The sequence below is a fragment of the Tachyglossus aculeatus genome, chromosome 21, assembly GCF_015852505.1.
Source record: "Tachyglossus aculeatus isolate mTacAcu1 chromosome 21, mTacAcu1.pri, whole genome shotgun sequence".
NCBI lineage: Eukaryota > Metazoa > Chordata > Mammalia > Monotremata > Tachyglossidae > Tachyglossus > Tachyglossus aculeatus.
In genome coordinates this window covers 57358020-57376085 of record NC_052086.1, presented here as the reverse complement: position 1 = coordinate 57376085, position 18066 = coordinate 57358020, and the positions used below count along the sequence as shown (strand labels likewise).

General features: G+C 42.5%; 1 protein-coding gene across 1 annotated transcript in view; it reads right to left on the bottom strand.

Moving 5' to 3' along the window:
* Positions 1–18066, bottom strand: part of RNF216 (ring finger protein 216) — a 161587-nt gene that overhangs the window by 103179 nt on the left and 40342 nt on the right. Inside the window, exons 8-13 of the mRNA XM_038762410.1 lie at positions 15195–15309; positions 10432–10571; positions 8499–8549; positions 6894–7031; positions 5313–5461; positions 4736–4814 (exon numbers count right to left, since the gene is read on the bottom strand). Coding sequence (XP_038618338.1) covers positions 4736–4814; positions 5313–5461; positions 6894–7031; positions 8499–8549; positions 10432–10571; positions 15195–15309 — 672 coding nt within the window. The remainder of the gene's footprint in view (positions 1–4735; positions 4815–5312; positions 5462–6893; positions 7032–8498; positions 8550–10431; positions 10572–15194; positions 15310–18066) is intronic.

Genomic DNA, 18066 nt, shown 5'->3' with positions numbered 1-18066 from the left:
TCTCCAAGTGAGGTCCTACTTTACTGGGTGATGTATTCTCGTCATGCAGGGTCTCAGTCAGGTGGGGCTCACAGAAGGGATGCTTGTAGAGAGTGAAGGAGCGGGGTGAGAAAATGAAAAAAAAAAAAAAAAACAACTCCACGCTCTGCACCACACCACCCAGGAGTAAGGGAAGCATGATACCAATGGCTCCCCAGACACTCCCTTTTTTGGGCCAGACCAGTGAAAAGACACATAAAAAGAGGGGTATCTCCCTGACTTCCTGTTGCCTCTCAAACTTTAATTACACCAATACGCACCAAATTGCAGTTAGCCCAGCTGGCCCCGGCACCAGCAGATGGTGGGGCTTCATTTAAATGCTTTTCACGCACCCATTCAGCTACTGTAGGTGGCTGGAGATGCTTCCCGTTTGGCGACACAACTGCCTATTGCAGATGTTCTTGTTCGTTCCATTTCCAGTCCCGTCTGGGGCAATATATCAGGGCATCCTATGAGGGGGTGTGAGCAGCAGAGAGTGCCTGGGCGGAAATAAAATGTGAGTAGCGATGGGGTTTGATGAATCTAAGAACTTGAAGGTCTCAGGTGCAATTCACCTAAGCGTTTGTTCTCAGGCACGCTCCTCATCAACCCCTTGGAAAGTCTACCTTTGCGCCCCTTCCTTTAAATTCTACTGCCCCATTCCTGAATCTTTGACTCTGAGCCACTCACCCTCCCAACGGGCAGATTCGGGATTCCGGTCTGAAATGGAGAGTTCTTCCTTCACCTGACAGACACCACTGCCAACCTAATGTCTGTCAATGTCACCATAGCCTCCGGGCCTAACACATCAAACAAATCTGATTACCTCCTAGAAGCAGCGTCTTCCAGAAAACAAACTGAAAAGTGATTTAACTCGGAACACCCAAGGGGGCCAAGGACATCGGCAAGAGCATTTCATCATGGGTATGCAGCAAATATTCTCTTCCCATTTCATCAAAAAACCATAGCTGTTTTCTTCTGGGATTTCAGGGGAAATGTTTCTAATCACTCAACCTGTCTTCTGGATAATGCATTAATATGAATGGCTCATCACAGTGGTGACAAGTTGCTGGAAATTTAATTCTGAGTTATGCTTACTTGCCCAGAACACCTGCAGGTAAGAAAGCAAGCCATGGCAAGTCTCAAACTGGCTAAATTAATTTGGAGTTCACGTCTTACACACTCTGAACCTGAAAATTAGCAGTTCATTCATTCATTCATTCATTCAATCGTATTTATTGAGCGCTTACAGTGTGCAGAGCACTGTACTAAGCGCTTGGGAAGTACAAGTTGGCAACATATAGAGACGGCCCCTACCCAACAGCGGGCTCACAGTCTTGAGGGGGGAGACAGACAACAAAACAAAACATATTAACAAAATAAAATATATAGAATAGTAGATATGTACAAGTGAAATAGAGTAATAAATCTGTACAAACATATATACAGGTGCTGTGGGGAGGGGAAGGAGGTAGGGTGGGGGAGGGGGAGGAGGGGGAAAGGAAGAAGGGGGCCCAGTCTGGGAAGGCCTCCTGGAGGAGGTGAGCTCTCAGTAGGGCTTTGAAGGGAGGGAGAGAGCTAGCTTGGCGGATGTACGGAGGGAGGGCATTCCAGGCCAGGGGGAGGACGTGGGCCGGGGTTCAACGGCGGGACAGGCGAGAACGAGGCCCGGTGAGGAGATTAGTGGCAGAGAGCGGAGGGTGCGGGCTGGGCAGGAGAAGGAGAGAAGGGAGGTGAGGTAGGAGGGGGCGAGGGGATGGAGAGCCTTGAAGCCGAGGGTGAGGAGTTTTTGCTTGATGCTTAGGTTGACAGGCAGCCACTGGAGATTCTTGAGGAGGGGAGTAACATGCCAAGAGCATTTCTGCACAAAGATGATCTGGGCAGCAGCGTGAAGTATAGATTGAAGTGGAAAGAGACAGGAGGATGGGAGATCAGGGAGGAGGCCGATGCAGTAATCCAGTCGGGGTAGGATGAGAGACTGAACCAGTAGGGTAGCAGTTTGGATGGAGAGGAAGGGGCAGATCTTGGCAATGCTGCGGAGGTGAGACCGGCAATTTTTGGTGACGGATTGGATGTGAGTGGTGAACAAGAGAGCAGAGTTGAGGATGACACGAAGGTTGCGGGCTTGTGAAACGGGAAGGATGGTAGTGCCATCTACAGTGATGGGAAAGTCAGGGAGAGGGCAGGGTTTGGGAGGGAAGATAAGGAGTTCAGTCTTGGACATATTGAGTTTTAGATGGTGGGCAGACATCCAGATGGAGATGTCTCGAAGGCAGGAGGAGACACGAGCCTGAAGGGAGGGAGAGAGAGCGGGGGCAGAGATGTAGATTTAGGTGCCATCAGCGTAGAGATGATAGTTGAAGCCGTGATCTAGTCATATTGTTGGACAGAATGACATTAGCTAGAATGGGTAGGTTTTAGAAGATAAAAATTAGGCACCCCTAAGGATGTTAACAGCTTTGGTGTAAAATTCTGAGTGTGTAACGACTTCTTTTTTTAGCCTTAAAAGCAAATGAATTTTGTCAGTTCTGCTTAGCTGCCACTGTTTGGCTGAGATGCACACTTTTGAAAAATGCCCAGAGGACACACAGAATTTGAAAAGTACATTTGACTTTTTCAGTGGATCACTAGCGCCATCTAGCGGCTACATGTCATTATCACAAAATAGATCCTACAGGGTTAATCCAAAACATAATAATATTACTATTATTAATAGCATTTATTGAGCACTTACTGCATGCAAAGCGCTGTGCTAAGCGCTTGGGAGAGTACAACAGAACTTCAAACACAGTCCTTGCCCACATCGAGCTCCTCAGCAGTAATAATAATTATGGTATTTGTTACGCACTTACTATGTGCCTTTCACTATACTAAGCACTGGGGTAGATGCAAGCATATCGGGTTACAACCAACCACAGGTAGTTCTACCCAAAATTTTCATTCTCTCTATTTCTCTCTCTCTCTCTCTCTCTCTCTCACACACACACACACACACACACACACACACACACTCACTCTCTCTCTCTCTCTCTCTCTCTCTCTCTCTCTCTCTCTCTCTCTCTCCGGCAAACTGTTGGATAGCCCCTTTGAATTTCTACTGGCAACTCCACCTATCTCACAAGGAAACTGAAATTTGAACTGATTTCCTGAGGAAAAAAAAAAAGGAAAAAACAGACTTCTAAAGAGGGAGAACCTTCTCCATGCCTGCCTAACCTCTGCAATTCATTGCAGAACTCCTAGCCTTTCTTCTCATACCCCTTAACAGTGCACTATCTGATTAACAGTTTTGATAAACTTCCTAGTCCTTTTTATCTAAGCTCATTTTGGAACATCTAGAGAAAATGAAAATCGAATTTGGACAGACAATTAGATAATAGTATTTATTAATTATGGCATTTGTTAAGCGCTTACTATGTGCCAGGCACCGTACTAAGTGCCAGGGTGAATATAAGCAAATCAGTTTGGACACAGTCCCTGTCCCACGTGGGGCTCACAGTCTCAATCCCCATTTTACAGGTGAGGGAACTGAGGCATAGAGAAGTGAGAAGACTTGACCAAAGTCACACAGCAGACAAGTGGCAGAGCAGGAATTAGAACCTATGACCTTCTGATTCCCAGGCCTGTGCTCTATCCACTATGCCAGGCTGCTTCTCATGCAGGAATAATGCAGATAATGCAGTACATACACATCTAATTTGTTCCAGATGACTTTAAAGGTTTTTATGGCTGCAGAATCACTGGAGTTCACTTAGATTCAGAGGTCAAGGAAGAGATGCCATGAGTCATACTAAGCAAACCAACTCCTAGCAATATTTTACATTAAGTTATGAATACTTCAGGACCCTAAACTTACATAACTGGGCAGGGAATGTGTCTGTTTATTGTTATATTGTACTTCAAGTGCTTAGTGTAGTGCTCTGCACAAAGTAAGCGCTCAAAAAATACGACAATGAATGAAAGAGTTCTAAAGAGATGATTTTGAGAGGTGACTGGGTAGCTCGGTCTCCAACCAATTATTTGATTTCCTGTCATCAGAATGACATTCAGAAGACAGGGAGCATATCTATAGAATATGCTAATGCCGAGGAATGACTCCTCCAGGGCAAGGCATTCAATCACTGAACTGAATACAAATCCCTCCTTTCTGTATTTGCCAGCTCTTGAGAATCTAAACTGCTAGCTAAAACCAAAAATCTATAAGGAGTGGTAAAAAGATGTTACTGCTAACACCAAACTCTAAATTCAATGCAATTAGGGGACACACCAAGTGGTCATCGAAGCTAGAATACCTACCAGTGCTTTGAATGGGAAGAAAACAAACTTTTGAGTTGTCAGGGGTATAGCTAATGGGCAGAGCCAGGATGTGTTTAAATCCCTCGAAACGCTCCCTGGGCAGAAATCCATTTAATACATTTCACTGGTGATGAAGATTCAATAAAACAAGGAACCCAACTCAAAACTGAATGTGTCACCTTACAGCATCAGCCCTTGCCCATTCTAAGACAACAGAAGGAAATCTTTCTAACCTATGGTTTGCAACACACACAACATCTTTCCATCACCATTTCTTAGTTAACTGAAAAGAAATTGAATCCCTCTACACCTTGGCCTCCCATCTTGAAACAGTCACACAGGTTAGGCTGATAAACAAATGTAACAGTTACCCCTTAATGTCATAGCCAAGGAAATATTTCTTCAGCAATACCAACTCCCCTACCTTTCTGCAACGAGGATTGGGACAGCTGAACCGCTTCACATCACTGTCCAACAGAGCTGGGAAGTTACAGAAAGGACACCTAAGGGCCCAAAAGAGCAAATTGAGTAAGCATCCTACAATTACAGCAAGTTTCTTTAGTAATATGGATTGAATCTGTACCCCTCCGATTCATTATAAAATCAGGGATTTGAACTGGTGTTCTGTTGAACTGATCATCACTAACCATCAGTTTATATCAGCTTTTCTACAAACTGTCCTTTCTTTTCCTCGTGGCTCCTGAGGCTTATTTTAGTCTTGAACTTGGATTATTCAATGCTCGGGAGTGGTCTAAGCCAATAAACCACAAGTGAAACGAAAAATGGCACCTAAAAGTTGTCAACAATTATTCCTACATTTGAGCCCCCTTCATTTAAAGGTAGGTAAAGTTCAAACAAAACAAAATCCAGGCTATTTCTTAAAACTGAGAAACTCCCATCATTTGAGAATCGAGCTCAGCCAGCTGCTCAGATGGGGAAGAGCTACCATCGATTCACCCCTGTTTACACACCAAAGCCCATCTCAGTTGGGGAAAACTTACCTGACAAGTTCATCTGCACAGGCTGCAGCTACTTCTTCTTCGGCTTTTCGCTCATAGTACTTACACAGGATGGTCTCTGGAAGCACTTTCTCCAGTTCGCTGGTTGGGAATGAGCAGGTGCAGCTGCCCTCCATGCAGCTAAGCTCAGACTACAACGATGAGGGGAAGAAAAAGAGAAAAAAGGGAATCAGGATATCACTCAGTTGGGTGGCAAGTTAGAACAGCCACATGACCGTGTCCGACATGATTCACTTGTACCTTTGGCAGCTCTTAGAACGGTGTTGGAAACATAGTACGCGTTTAATAAATACCATAAACACAAAAACAAACAAAAAAAACCCCAACCAAGCCCATCTTCATGACTAAGAAAAATAATACCTTCCAGTTCAAAAAAGACCTAGGCATAGGTAAGATGACCTAGTAACAAGCAAATTAACAAGCAAAAGTTAGTCACCAAGAAGTAGTTGGTCAATTCTCAAAAACGAAACAATTTTCTAGTTAAAACTAAAAAGAGAAATCAAATAATTCATATAAGACTAAATGAAAATCTTAGAACTAACCAAAAGATGTAACAGAGCAACAATACATTTCCCAGGGTAAGTTAGAAACCCTTTAACATGAGGAATGCATACCTCTTAAACCAAAGTCAAACAGTTTATGAATGGACAAGAGCAAGCGGACCCTGTTATTAGTCGCTGAACTTACAGTCAATGATCTGAAATAATGGAGGAGTTAGGGCATAAGTAATTGAAATCTACAAACAAAAAAAATCTCATCTTGCAAGTATTGTATACTCAATTTTCCCTTCAAACCTTTTGGCAGAAACATTAACAGAGGGAAAAACTGGGTTTCAAATTTTATCTTGCTTTCTTTACTCCCACTTCCCGCTGATGGAGCTGCAAATTTAGAGTGAAAAGCTCAAAAATAAGGCAGCAGAAGAGAGGAGAATTGCATCCTAAGGGACTTTGTTGTGTTAATTTTGCTTTGTTTCTTCCTGAAAAAAGATCACTCTGGAGTAGCTTGTTTTGAACATCCTCTCTTAAAAAAACCTTTCATCTATTACACTTAAAAGATTCTTAGGCTAAATTTTTTTTTAAGAAAAACGAGTAATTGCACACAACATATATCCATTTCACCCCAACTAAACCTTTAGCAATAGGGGATATGGAGGAAATAAAACTCTTCTCTGTCATGTCAATGTACTTTACCATAATAAACCGTACTTGTTACCAAGTTCTAGCTGGACCCTATTCAAACCATCTTCAGCTCCTGAAACTTTTAATAATGAACCTTCCACAAAAATGTTTAGATCTTCTTTCAGAGATGTATTTTAGAGTTTTTGGCACCATGGCTAATAGGAAGAATTTAACTCCCTAAAGAACACCACTTCTTTAAGAATCCATTTTAATTTTACAGGGTCAATGCTAGCGGGGGAGTTTAGAAGTCTACTAACATTTCAGAATAAATGCCACCACTTCATATAAAGGACACTGCTTCAAGGAACTAAAACACCGGCTCCAACCTGCCTAACCACTCTGTCATGTCACCCCTTTGTATTCAGGATTGCTTAGCATGTCTTACCTTTCCAGAGCCAAACACTGCCTCTTGGGCATATTTGATGAGGCACTCCTTGCAGAACAAATGACCATCTGCACACTGTGTTAGCTCCTCAAACGCAAACTCCCCGTAGCAGCAGCGGCACTCGATCATCTGACCATCCTGCAACCCAACAAAAGCACAAATAAAATGACCTCTCTTCTGATCTGAACATCGGCTGTAAGCTCCCTTGTTTCCCTCAAATGCTTTTGTGAATTACCAACCTGAGGAGCCATAAAAAGCCAGATGAGCTGTTGCTGGGCACCACATCCAGCTTGAGCTCTATTTATATTAATGTCTGTCTCCCCCGCTAGACTGTAAGCTCCTTGTGGGCAGGGGAACGTGTCTACCAACTCATATTGTACTCTCCCAAGTGCTTAGTAAAGTGCTCTGCACACAGTAAGTGCTCAGTAAATACCACTGATCGATTGATTGAGCTAGTCTGGCACTCACAAGACAGCTACAAGCAATGACCTTTTTATATTATTTCAAACAGCACTTTGGTTTTGCTTCCCAAAGTCCGGCAGGCGGTAATAACTCTTTCCAAAGATATGTTGCACTGCTGAGAAGGTTGGGCTACCACTGTACACTGGGAGAATTCAGAAATCCATCCCATGGTGCTGGCAGAGCTGTAAATCCCAGAATCAGTTGCTAACATGATTTCCTGGGAAGATCTAGGGAGACTCAAAATGGCTAAGAGATATAAACCTCCCCCCTAAAAAAACAAAACAAAACAAAAAACTTCTCCTTTTCCTTAAGAAGTGCAAATTTAGGATTTGATTTATGGCTTAAAAAGGAACTGGGGATCTCCATTTGAGTTCTGGGAGAATATTTTCAGGGGCCACGGCAGTTTTGGATGGAAATGCTTCACTATTCCAAGAGCGCAGCATGAGTGCTGAGAAGCTTGTTAACTTCCCGGGGCCTCAGTTCCCTCATCTGTAAAATGGGGATTAAGACTGTGAGCCCCATGTGGAACATGGACTGTTTTCAACCTGACTTAGATTGTATCTACCCCAGCGCTTCATACAGTGCCTGGCACATAGTACCAAATACCATAAAAAAGAAAGTTCCAGCAGCACCCACTCGTCAGCTCTTGTACCAGGCCCATCATCTCTCCAGTCTCTCACATCCTACAATTAACACCCTAATTTTGTTAAAATTAGGGATGTCTCAAATTTGATCGTGGAAAGAAAGCCAAGCCCCCAGCCTACTAATTTATCATTTTAACAGAAAGAGGCACTTGCTTAGATTTCAAAAGTGTTCCCCTTTACCAACAAGGGGTTTGCCTTGGGATAGGCCCCAAGAGACAACCCAATAGGCCTCAGGTACTGTTAAATGCATTAGCAGATATAACGCTACCATTTCCTTCCATCAGTGCTGGTGAAGTCTAGTGATGATAGAGAACTGATAAAGTGACTGAGGTAGATTATGTGTCTGGCTGTTGCAGGGGTAAGCTGCTGGCTGAGCACAGCAATACCAGCTTTAAAAATGAATAAATGGGCCATCAACATGTCAGGCAAATTTGCTGAGAGAAACAACCCAATGAAATCACCCAAGACAAATCAAGGAAGTGATGCTTCTGCTAATTACCTTCTGGTACTGTTCTTCATTCATCTGTAGGGCAAGCAGGAAATCTGCATGCTGAGGAAAGGGAACACATATGACAGGGAAACAAAAAAGTGCACAATTCATGGTCTGAAATCCATTTTGCATCCAACGTAATTCTGTAAAGCACCAATTACCTCTCCTTAATGACAGCACATTCCCCAGTTTCCCAATTTCATGTTTTAAAATGTCATTCTCCCCAAGAATGTCATATCTTAATGTCTAAATCTTAGGATAAGCTGGCAAAATAACAGGCCACCTAGGTGAAACTATCAGAGTACAGTTTACTATTCAGAAAGCTAAAGTTTCTCGCCACTTCAAACAATAAAATAATCTGCAGTTGACCGACATGCTCGATAACAACCAAACGGAGCAATATTTTACTGACTTTTCTGCCACAGAATGAACCCAAACAATATCATTTACAGTCAAAGACTCCGGGATGAAAACATCCTTGGCAATCTCTAGAACCCAGCTTTATATCAATGGATACCTGCCTATTAACCAAAGATCAATTTTAAAAAGCATTTCTACAAATACCCCTTCCTAAAATGTACTTGTAACACATTTTATTAAGAATGTAATAAAATTAATATATCTCATATAATTAGCCTACAATCTTGAATTTCCTTTCATTAATCTCACCCAAATCTACAAAGACATTTTTAAAGCAGAGCTACGCTTTCTACTTTAAATATGAACAAAACTATTTCAAGATATTTGATTTCTCTTGAAATCCAAGAAGTCCCTTATTTAAAGCAAAGCTTTTACATTGATTACAAACAGAAAGGGGTAATTTGTGTTCCCAGATTATTTGCTTGGAAAAATACAGGTAATTAGTGGTCTTGGTTAGCAGATGTTTTTCCAAATTCTTTGCTTAGGAAAAAAAAGGGTAGTTAGTGGTTTTAGCAGATCCTTTTTTTTTTAAGATAGGCAGAATCAATCAATCAATTGTATTTATTGAGGCTTACTGTGTGCAGAGCACTATACTAAATGCTTGGGAAAGCACAATATATTAGATATTCCCTGCCCACAATGGGTTCAAACTTATTTAAGCTTTGAGTGCCTCTGGAATGATTTACTAGGTGGCAAAATCAGATGTATTTTCTGGAATTACGCAGACTTTTCCTTACTGATTTGGGTATTTCTTGAGACTGGTGCCAATCCTGAGACTCAGGTGGAGGAAGACAGGACGAGGGAGTGGGGCTGTTACCCCTCCAGGAGGCAAGTAAACACTCGTTTCATGATGTATATTTTGGGTCTCTCCATGTATAAAAAGACCATATTAGCCATCAGCATTTAAGAATCATGTTTTAAATGGTTACGGTTTTAAAGAAAAATACTCCTCCTTATGAAAGATCAATTTTTAAAATATTAACTTGGCATCATGCCCTGAAAATCAACAAACTAATACACACGTGTGTGTGTATGTTGGGAGGGATATTGGGTAATTAAGAGATTAATGAAAGGGAATAGAGGGCTGTACTTTAATTATAAGAGATCAATAAAACTTATTATATTCCTCATAAAACTTGGCATTTGTAAATTCAAGAAATTACTGTTAAGAAACTCAAGGAAGTGCTTCTAAGAAGCTTTTAGGCTGAGTATGGATCCTCAGCTAAAAACATTCCTTTCAGGTTCTGAAAATATAATTTTCACCTTCAATTATTGGTAAAACACATTAACAGAGAATACATAAATTTATCCATGTCAAGAAGGAGTAATATCCTTGCATATTCTTCTAGCTAATACTTAGTGAACAACTTCGTCCCCTGAGTCACCCAGTAAGGAATATACTGCTCAGCAATCTCTTTCCAAACCTTTCTCTTTTGTTCCTATTAGGCACAGGGCTCCGGCTTTACCAAGGCAGGAATAAGGGATGTGTACCTACCTGAAAACAAAAGTACAAATTACTCACCTCAGCAATTTCTTTAATTTTCTGGTCGTAGAACTCCTGCTCTGCTTGCACTGGTGGAAGGAGCGATCGCCTATCGTAAGACCTCCAGTGCCGTCGTTTGTTTTCCAGAAAAAACATCCGTTTCTCAATTTTCACATCACCTAAAAAAATACAAGCCCATGAAACACAGGGCAATGTTAATGCAGAAGACAATGTCAAGAATTTGGGGGCAGGAATTTGAGACTAGATCTGACTCATTTTCCACGGAGTGACTGCCAGAAACCTCTCCCCAAACATGTTAACTCCTGTTTCTGTACTAATTACTAAAAACCCTACCTACTTACAGCTAAGGGCAGCAGAAAAAGGGATTTGGGTCCTGGATTTATGAAGGCACGTCTCCAAACTAACACAAAAAATAGCCTAAAATGTATTTTGATTTGCAGTCTCACGTCTAACACTTCTCTTCCAGTTGTTACCCAAAACTGTTCGAACACAAACTGAACAAAAAGCAAGCCCAGTTCACTAACAATCTAATAAGAATCCCTATTTTACCAAACCCTTACCATGCTGTTGTTTAAAAAAAAGGGTGGGGGGCTCATCTCCCCAACTCTAACCACTTTTCAGGGAAAAGGGGAGAAGATGGCTTGTTCCTCATCCTACAATATCACTCTTGCTCTCACTCCCTCTTTCTCCTTCTCCTTCCTTAAATTCCATATCATCCATTCTCTACAACTTCTAGTTGCCATTAATCAATCATATTTATTTAGTGCTTACTTTGGGCAGGGAACTGTACTAAGCACTGGAGAGAGCACAATATAACAGAGTTGGTAGACACAATCCCTTCCCACAAGGAGGATAACGTCTAGAGGTAGAGACAGACATTAAAGTAAAATTACAGATACTTAATCCCAGCTCTGTCACATACCTGCTGTGTGACCTTGGGCAAGTCACGTAACTTTTCAGTACCCTCATCTGTAAAATGACCTAGCCTCCCTCCTACTTAGACCGTGAGCCCCATGTGGGACTTGATTACCTTTTATCTACACCAGAGCTTAGTACAGTACTTGGCATAACGTAAGTACTGAAATACCACAATTACTATTACATATGTGTTGTAGGGCTGAGGGTGTGGTGAATAAGGGCTACAAAATCTTTGTGCAAGGGTGATGCAGAAGGGAAAGGGATTAGGGGACGTGAGGGCTGAGCAAGGGGAGGCCCTCTTGGAGGAGATGTGTTTTTCATATGGCTTTGAAGGTGTGGAGAGTGACAGTCTGTTGGATAAGGGGAAGGAGTTCCACGTCAGAGGCAGGACATGGGTAAGGGGTTGGTAGTGAGATACCCAAGATTGAGGTACAGTGAGCAGGTTAGTGTTAAAGGAGTGAAGTGACTCTAGTAGGAAATCAGCATGGTAAGATGCGGGGGGGGCAAGGTGAATAGTTTAAAGTCAAAGGTAAGGAATTTCTGTTTGATGTGGAGGTGGATGGGCAACCACTGGGGGTTCCTGAGGTGTAGGAAAACACGGACTGAACCGTTTTATAGAAAAGTGATCTCACCAGCATAGTGAGAAATGGACTGGAGTGGGGAGAGATAGGAGGTCAGCAAGGAGGTTGATGCAATAGGCAAAGTGGGATAAGACAAGTGCTTGGATCAACGTGGTGGCAGTTTGAATGGAGAGGAAAGAGTGAATTTTAGCTCTGTTTTGAAGGTAGGGCCAACAGAATTTGGTGACAGACTGAATACGTGGGTTGAATACCAGAGATGAGTTGAGGATGATGCCAAGGTTATGAGCTTGTGAAACAGGGAGGGTGGTGGTGCTTTCTACAATGATGGGAAAATCAGGAGGAGGAAAAGGTTTGGTGGGAAGATAAGAAGTTCTGTTTTTGGACACGTAAAGCTTGAGGTGTCCGTGGGACATCCGAGTAGTGATGTTCTGAAGACAGAGATGTTCTGAAGAAGACTGCAGAGGAGAGAGAGACACCAGGGCTGAAAAGGCAGATGAGCGAATGAGTTCTCCAAGGGAGTAGGTGTAGACGGAGAATAGAAGGGGACCTAGAACTGTGCCTTGAGGGACTCCCAAAGTGAAACACTGCCATCCTGGTCCCACCTCTGCATTTCTGATTTGGATCCTCTTCTCAGTTTTGTTTGCTGGTTCCTCTTCTGTGCCTCATCTTTTGTGGGTGTCCCCTTACGACTCTATTCTAGGTCACCTTACTCTTCTCACTCTACGTCTACTCTCTCAGGGAGTGCATCCGCTCTCACGGCTTCAGCTACCATCTCTATGCACATGACCCTCAGATTTACCTTTCTAGCCTTGATCACTCATCTAAAGGAAAACCCTCAGCTCCTCTTGCATCCAAGACATCTCCAATTGGATGTCCTGCTGCCACCGCAAACATACTATGTCTAAATGGAAATATTCATCTTCCCTCCTAAATCTTCTTCCCCTCCTAGATTCACTCCATTAAAGTCATTAAAAGTCATTAAAGCCATTAAAGCCACTATCCCCAGTGTCTAGGAGCTTTCCACTTCAAAGTCACCATTGTTTCCTCACTCTCCTTCAACTTTCACATTTAATTTTCTGCCAAAGCCATCTCCTCTTCTCCATCCAAACTGCTCCCCAGCTGATCCAGGCTCTTTTCATTTCCTGTCTTAACTACTTAATCAGCCTCCTCACTGTCCACCCTGCCTCATGTCTCTCCTCTCCCTGGTTCATTCTGCTGCCTGGATCATTTTTCTAAAAAAAAGCTTAATCCATGTTCACTCAATAGTATTTATTGAGCACTTATTAAGCACTTGCAAGAGTACAACAGAGTTGGTTAGACAAGTTCCATGTCCACAACAAGCTTAGTCTAGAGACAGATATTAATATAAATAATTTCTAATATATTATTAAAGATACGTACATAAGTGCTGTGGGATTGAGAGCTGCATGAATATCAAATGCCCAAAGTTCACAGATCCAAGTACACAGGAAGAAGGGAGCGGGAGCCTCTTGGAAGTGATGTGACCTTAATAACACTTTGAAGGCAGGGAGAGTGGTGGTCTGGAGTATATGGAAGGGGAGGGAGTTCCAGGGTAGAGGGAGAATGTGGGAAAGGTTGGTGGCAAAATAGATGAGAATGGGGCATAGCAAGTGAGCTGGTTCTCACTATTCCTTGATCTTGTCTATTTCACCTCCAAACCCTTGCCCATATCCTCCCTTTGGCCTGGAACTCCCTTCCCCGTCATATCCAACAGACCATTACTCTCCCACCTCAAAGTCTTACTAAAATCACATCTTTTCCAAGAGGCCTTCCCTGTCCACCTTCATTTTTCCCTACTGTCTCTCCCTTCTGCATTGCCCTTTCACTTGGATTTGTACCCTCTAGTCACCCCACCCTCAGCCCCATTGCTCTTACATATATAATTGCAATTTATTTTAAAGTCTGCCTCTAGACTGTAAGCTCCTTGTGTGCAGGGAACGTGTCTACCAACTCCTGTTATATTGTACTCCCCCAAGGGTTTAGCAGAGTGCTCTGCTCAAACTAAGTGTTCAATAAATATGACTGAGCCTTCCTCTGGCCTGGAACTCCCTCTCCCTTCATATCCAACAGATCACTTACCTCCCATCTTCAAAGCCCTACTAAAATTACATCTTCTCCTAGAAGCCATCCCTGACTAACCATTCTCTTCTTCAACTTATTTGCCCTCCATTCTGTGCTACTTATACACTTCGGTTTGTACTGAGTGCTTACTTTGTGCACAGCCTGGCCTAAGTGCTTGAATTATACTGTATTACCCCAAGGGGCTTAATACAATGCTCTGAACACAGTAATCACTTAATAAATACCACTGACTGATTGAATCCTTCCAAACCTTCCATGTACTCTCCTTTCACTCCACCAAACAATAATCACATTCTGATTTAGGCTCTGGCCCTACACAACAGGACTCTCCTAGCAGGGTTCTTGTCTACAGCCTCTGCCCACTCCAGTCTACTTGTATATGCTACTCTAGGAATCACCTTCCTGAAGCACCCTTGGCACAAATATATCTCTCTCTCTCTTCACTCTCTCACTCTCTCCCAACCCTAGACTGGCTAAGTGAGTCCCTTCACATAAAACAAAAACTCCTCACGAATGATTTCAGGGTGCTCTACAATTCACCACACCTTACTTATCTGCTGTCTTCACTGCTCCTCCCTGACCTATCTTTGTTCCTCCCAAGTTGACTTCCTAACTGTAGCTCACTCTCAACTCTCCCACCTCCATTCCCCAGCTTGGAGTTCCTTTCCTCCCCAAATCCAACAGATCACTGCCCTCCCCGTATTCAAGCCAATTTCCTCCACCACTCCAAGTTACAGAATCCTGAAAGCCACTTCCATCACTCAATGTATCTACTTAAACCCAACCTCCAAGCATAAGCATAGACATTTATTCAATTGTACATTCGGTTACTTGTACGCCTGTCTCCTCCATTAGAATGTAAGTTCCTGATGGGCAGGTGGTAGCTGCCAGGGAGAGAGATTCCCAGAAGTCAAAGTCTCCCCCAACCCTCCCTTGTGGGTGAAGTTGGGCTAAAAATGTTTAAGAATTGTTCTCCTTGCAACTAGTTTCCGAGCCAACCCCCCCCCAAAAAAAAACAAAAAACCATGAGCTCTCATAAAATGAGCTAAGTATAGGTGCACTAGATAAAGGAATTCACAAAATAGTTGCTTTTTCTCACTGCTGTGGCAAAGTGGATAAGCTCAAGACTCTCCTTATTCAATACAGCAAGGAACAGTCACACAGTCAAAAGTCATTTACCTTGCTCAAATTTGAAATCTATGTAAGAATACTGATTCATTTCTTTCCTCTTTTTTCTCTTCCCACTGGCTTCTGGCGACAGCTCCTGCCACTTTTTAATGGCATCAGAAAAGGCCTAAAAAGTTTTAAAAAAAGAAGAGGTTACTTTCACAAATGCTAGATTATTGGTAAACAAGGATGTCAGCAACATCACATCTACATATGAAGAACAATCCGTATATTTTGAATGAGTGTGGTGGGTAGAGAGGGCACGGATAACTGAAATCAGTGCATTGGCAAGGATGATCCAACAGATTAACCTAAAGACCTCTGCAGAGGGCTTCCCTGCCATGCGTGAAGTCTACCACTTTCACAGGGAAATCTGTGGTGGTGATAATTGTCCACTTCAGCAAAAAAAAAGCAGTATCTAACTCTTGCAGTTCTACATCACCATGGCTGCCGGTTTCTCTGCCTCAAATGTTGCTAAGTGACTCTAATCCTAGAAATGCAGACTGTTTACTCCACAACTTTACTGGTCCCTGAAACACTAGGGGCACGAGGTCCTACTACACATCAGTTCCCAAATCCCCCCAGAAATACCAAACTGAAACCCACACACTCAAAACCATTTAAAAACTCCACTTCCTGCCTTTCAAATCTTTTATCAGAGATGCTATTACCAACAACTGATTGCTCGGAATTGTTTTTCCTTGGACTTGCCCTGTGAGAGTAGTAACAAGCACTGAAACGGCCAAAAGGCAAGTAGCCAAAACAAAGGGAGAAGATGGTTAACAAGCTGATAATCAGCTCTGAAGTAAATCAAGCACTGATTAAACTAGTTTTTAGCATTCCCAAACACACAAAAGGAATTTTCACTGATACGTTCTTTAAGTTTTATTTGGTACATTTTTTTTTCCCACTTTGGCATTCGAAAGCCCTCAGAAACTGAACTCTTCCCTTCAGGTGCAGAACTAATGTAAGGTTATCAATTCTGGACTCAGCCGACCTAGATAGCCACTGAAGATACGGGAGTCCTACACTTTATGCCAAGACTGAAACGGAGCAAATGTGTCCTTGTCACCTCAACTAAACATGCACCATCTCCCTCAAACTCCCTCCAACAATGGAGAAGCTGTAAGAACACGGTGATTAAAGCATTTGGGGACCCTCTGAGATCAATCAATCAATCAATCCTATTTATTGAGTGCTTACTGTGTGCAGAGCACCGTACTAAGCGCTTGGGAAGTACAAGTTGGCAACATACAGAGACAGACCCTATCCAACAGTGGGCTCACAGTCTAGAAGGGGGAGACAGAGACCAAAACAAAACATATTAACAAAATAAAATCATCATCATCAATCGTATTTATTGAGCGCTTACTATGTGCAGAGCACTGTACTAAGCGCTCGGGAAGTACAAATTGGCAACATATAGAGACAGTCCCTACCCAACATTGGGCTCACAGTCTAAAAGGGGGAGACAGAGAGCAAAACCAAACATACTAACAAAATAAAATAAATAGAATAGATATGTACAAGTAAAATAAATAGAGTAACAAATCCATACAAACATATATACATATATACAGGTGCTGCAGGGAAGGGAAGGAGGTAAGGCGGGGGGGTGGAAAGGGGGAGGAGCGGGTGATCGTCTCTCTATGTTGCCAACTTGGGCTTCCCAAGCGCCCAGTATAGTGCTCTGCACACAGTAAGCGCTCAATAAATACGATTGAATTAATGAATGCATGAACTCCTCCGTCCAACCTCCTTTGCAGCCATCGAGGTCTCCAGCGGGAAGCGTCAGCCCTCATTTCCATGGAAACGAGCTCCCCCACCCAGCGGAAATGGTCCTACTCAAAAATACTACTTGACTAGTAATTTTCAATATTTTCCTGCATTCCAGAAGGCATTAGTTTGAGGGGCTCGCTTTCCCTCCAAAGACTGCTTGTTTGTGCTTTATCCTATAATGAAGTAATCCTTAAATTATGACCACTGTTTGCCAAAGAAAAATAAAAGAAAATGAAACTATGAGAGGGAAGTCCACATCTACAATAAATCTGATCAAAGGAGGCAATAATAAGCAAGCCAGTTATGCTGGTGACCAAATGATAATAATAATAATGGCATTTATTAAGTGCTTACTATGTGCAAAGCACTGTTCTAAGCGCTAGGGAGGTTACAAGGTGATCAGGTTGTCTCACAGGGGGCTCATAGTCTTCATCCCCATTTTACAGATGAGGTAACTGAGGCCCAGAGAAGTGAAGTGACTTGCCCAAAGTCACGCAGCTGACAAGTGGTGGAGCCGGGATTTGAATCCAAGACGGCTGACTCCCAAGCCCGAGATCTTTCCAATGAGCCACGCTGCTTCTCCGATCTATTCATCTATCTGAAAACCTTTCTTAAACTGAATGTTTAATGATTTTAATTTGTTTACACCTTATAATTGGCTTCATTAAAACTTAGTACTGTCAGTTCCCCTATAAGGTGGGGCTCGGACCCTTGCAGAAACGTTCTCACCACTGCTTCTGGTACTGCACTGAGCTGCATCCCCAGAGTCCATGTGTTAGAGGGCTGTTCCTTAATTCTGCCATTATGCTCTACTCAGAACACTCACTACTGAAGAACTTTATTTTGTCCACAAAGAAATCTTTAAATATTAGGTCTAAATGATAAAAAAGTAAAAGACCTAGAAAATAAGAAGCCAAACTGGCACCTTGGGCCTCCTTGCCTACAAAATATGCAGATCCTTCTCCCAGAAAGACTGGAGCCAGTCTTTGAAGTTATACTCTACAAAGGTGCTGAACTTCAAAGATTTTCTAACTGTGAACTCTGAAATCTTTCATCTGCTCTTCAGTAATTAGTAGGCGTTCCAATTCTGGTTGATCTCCTTTGG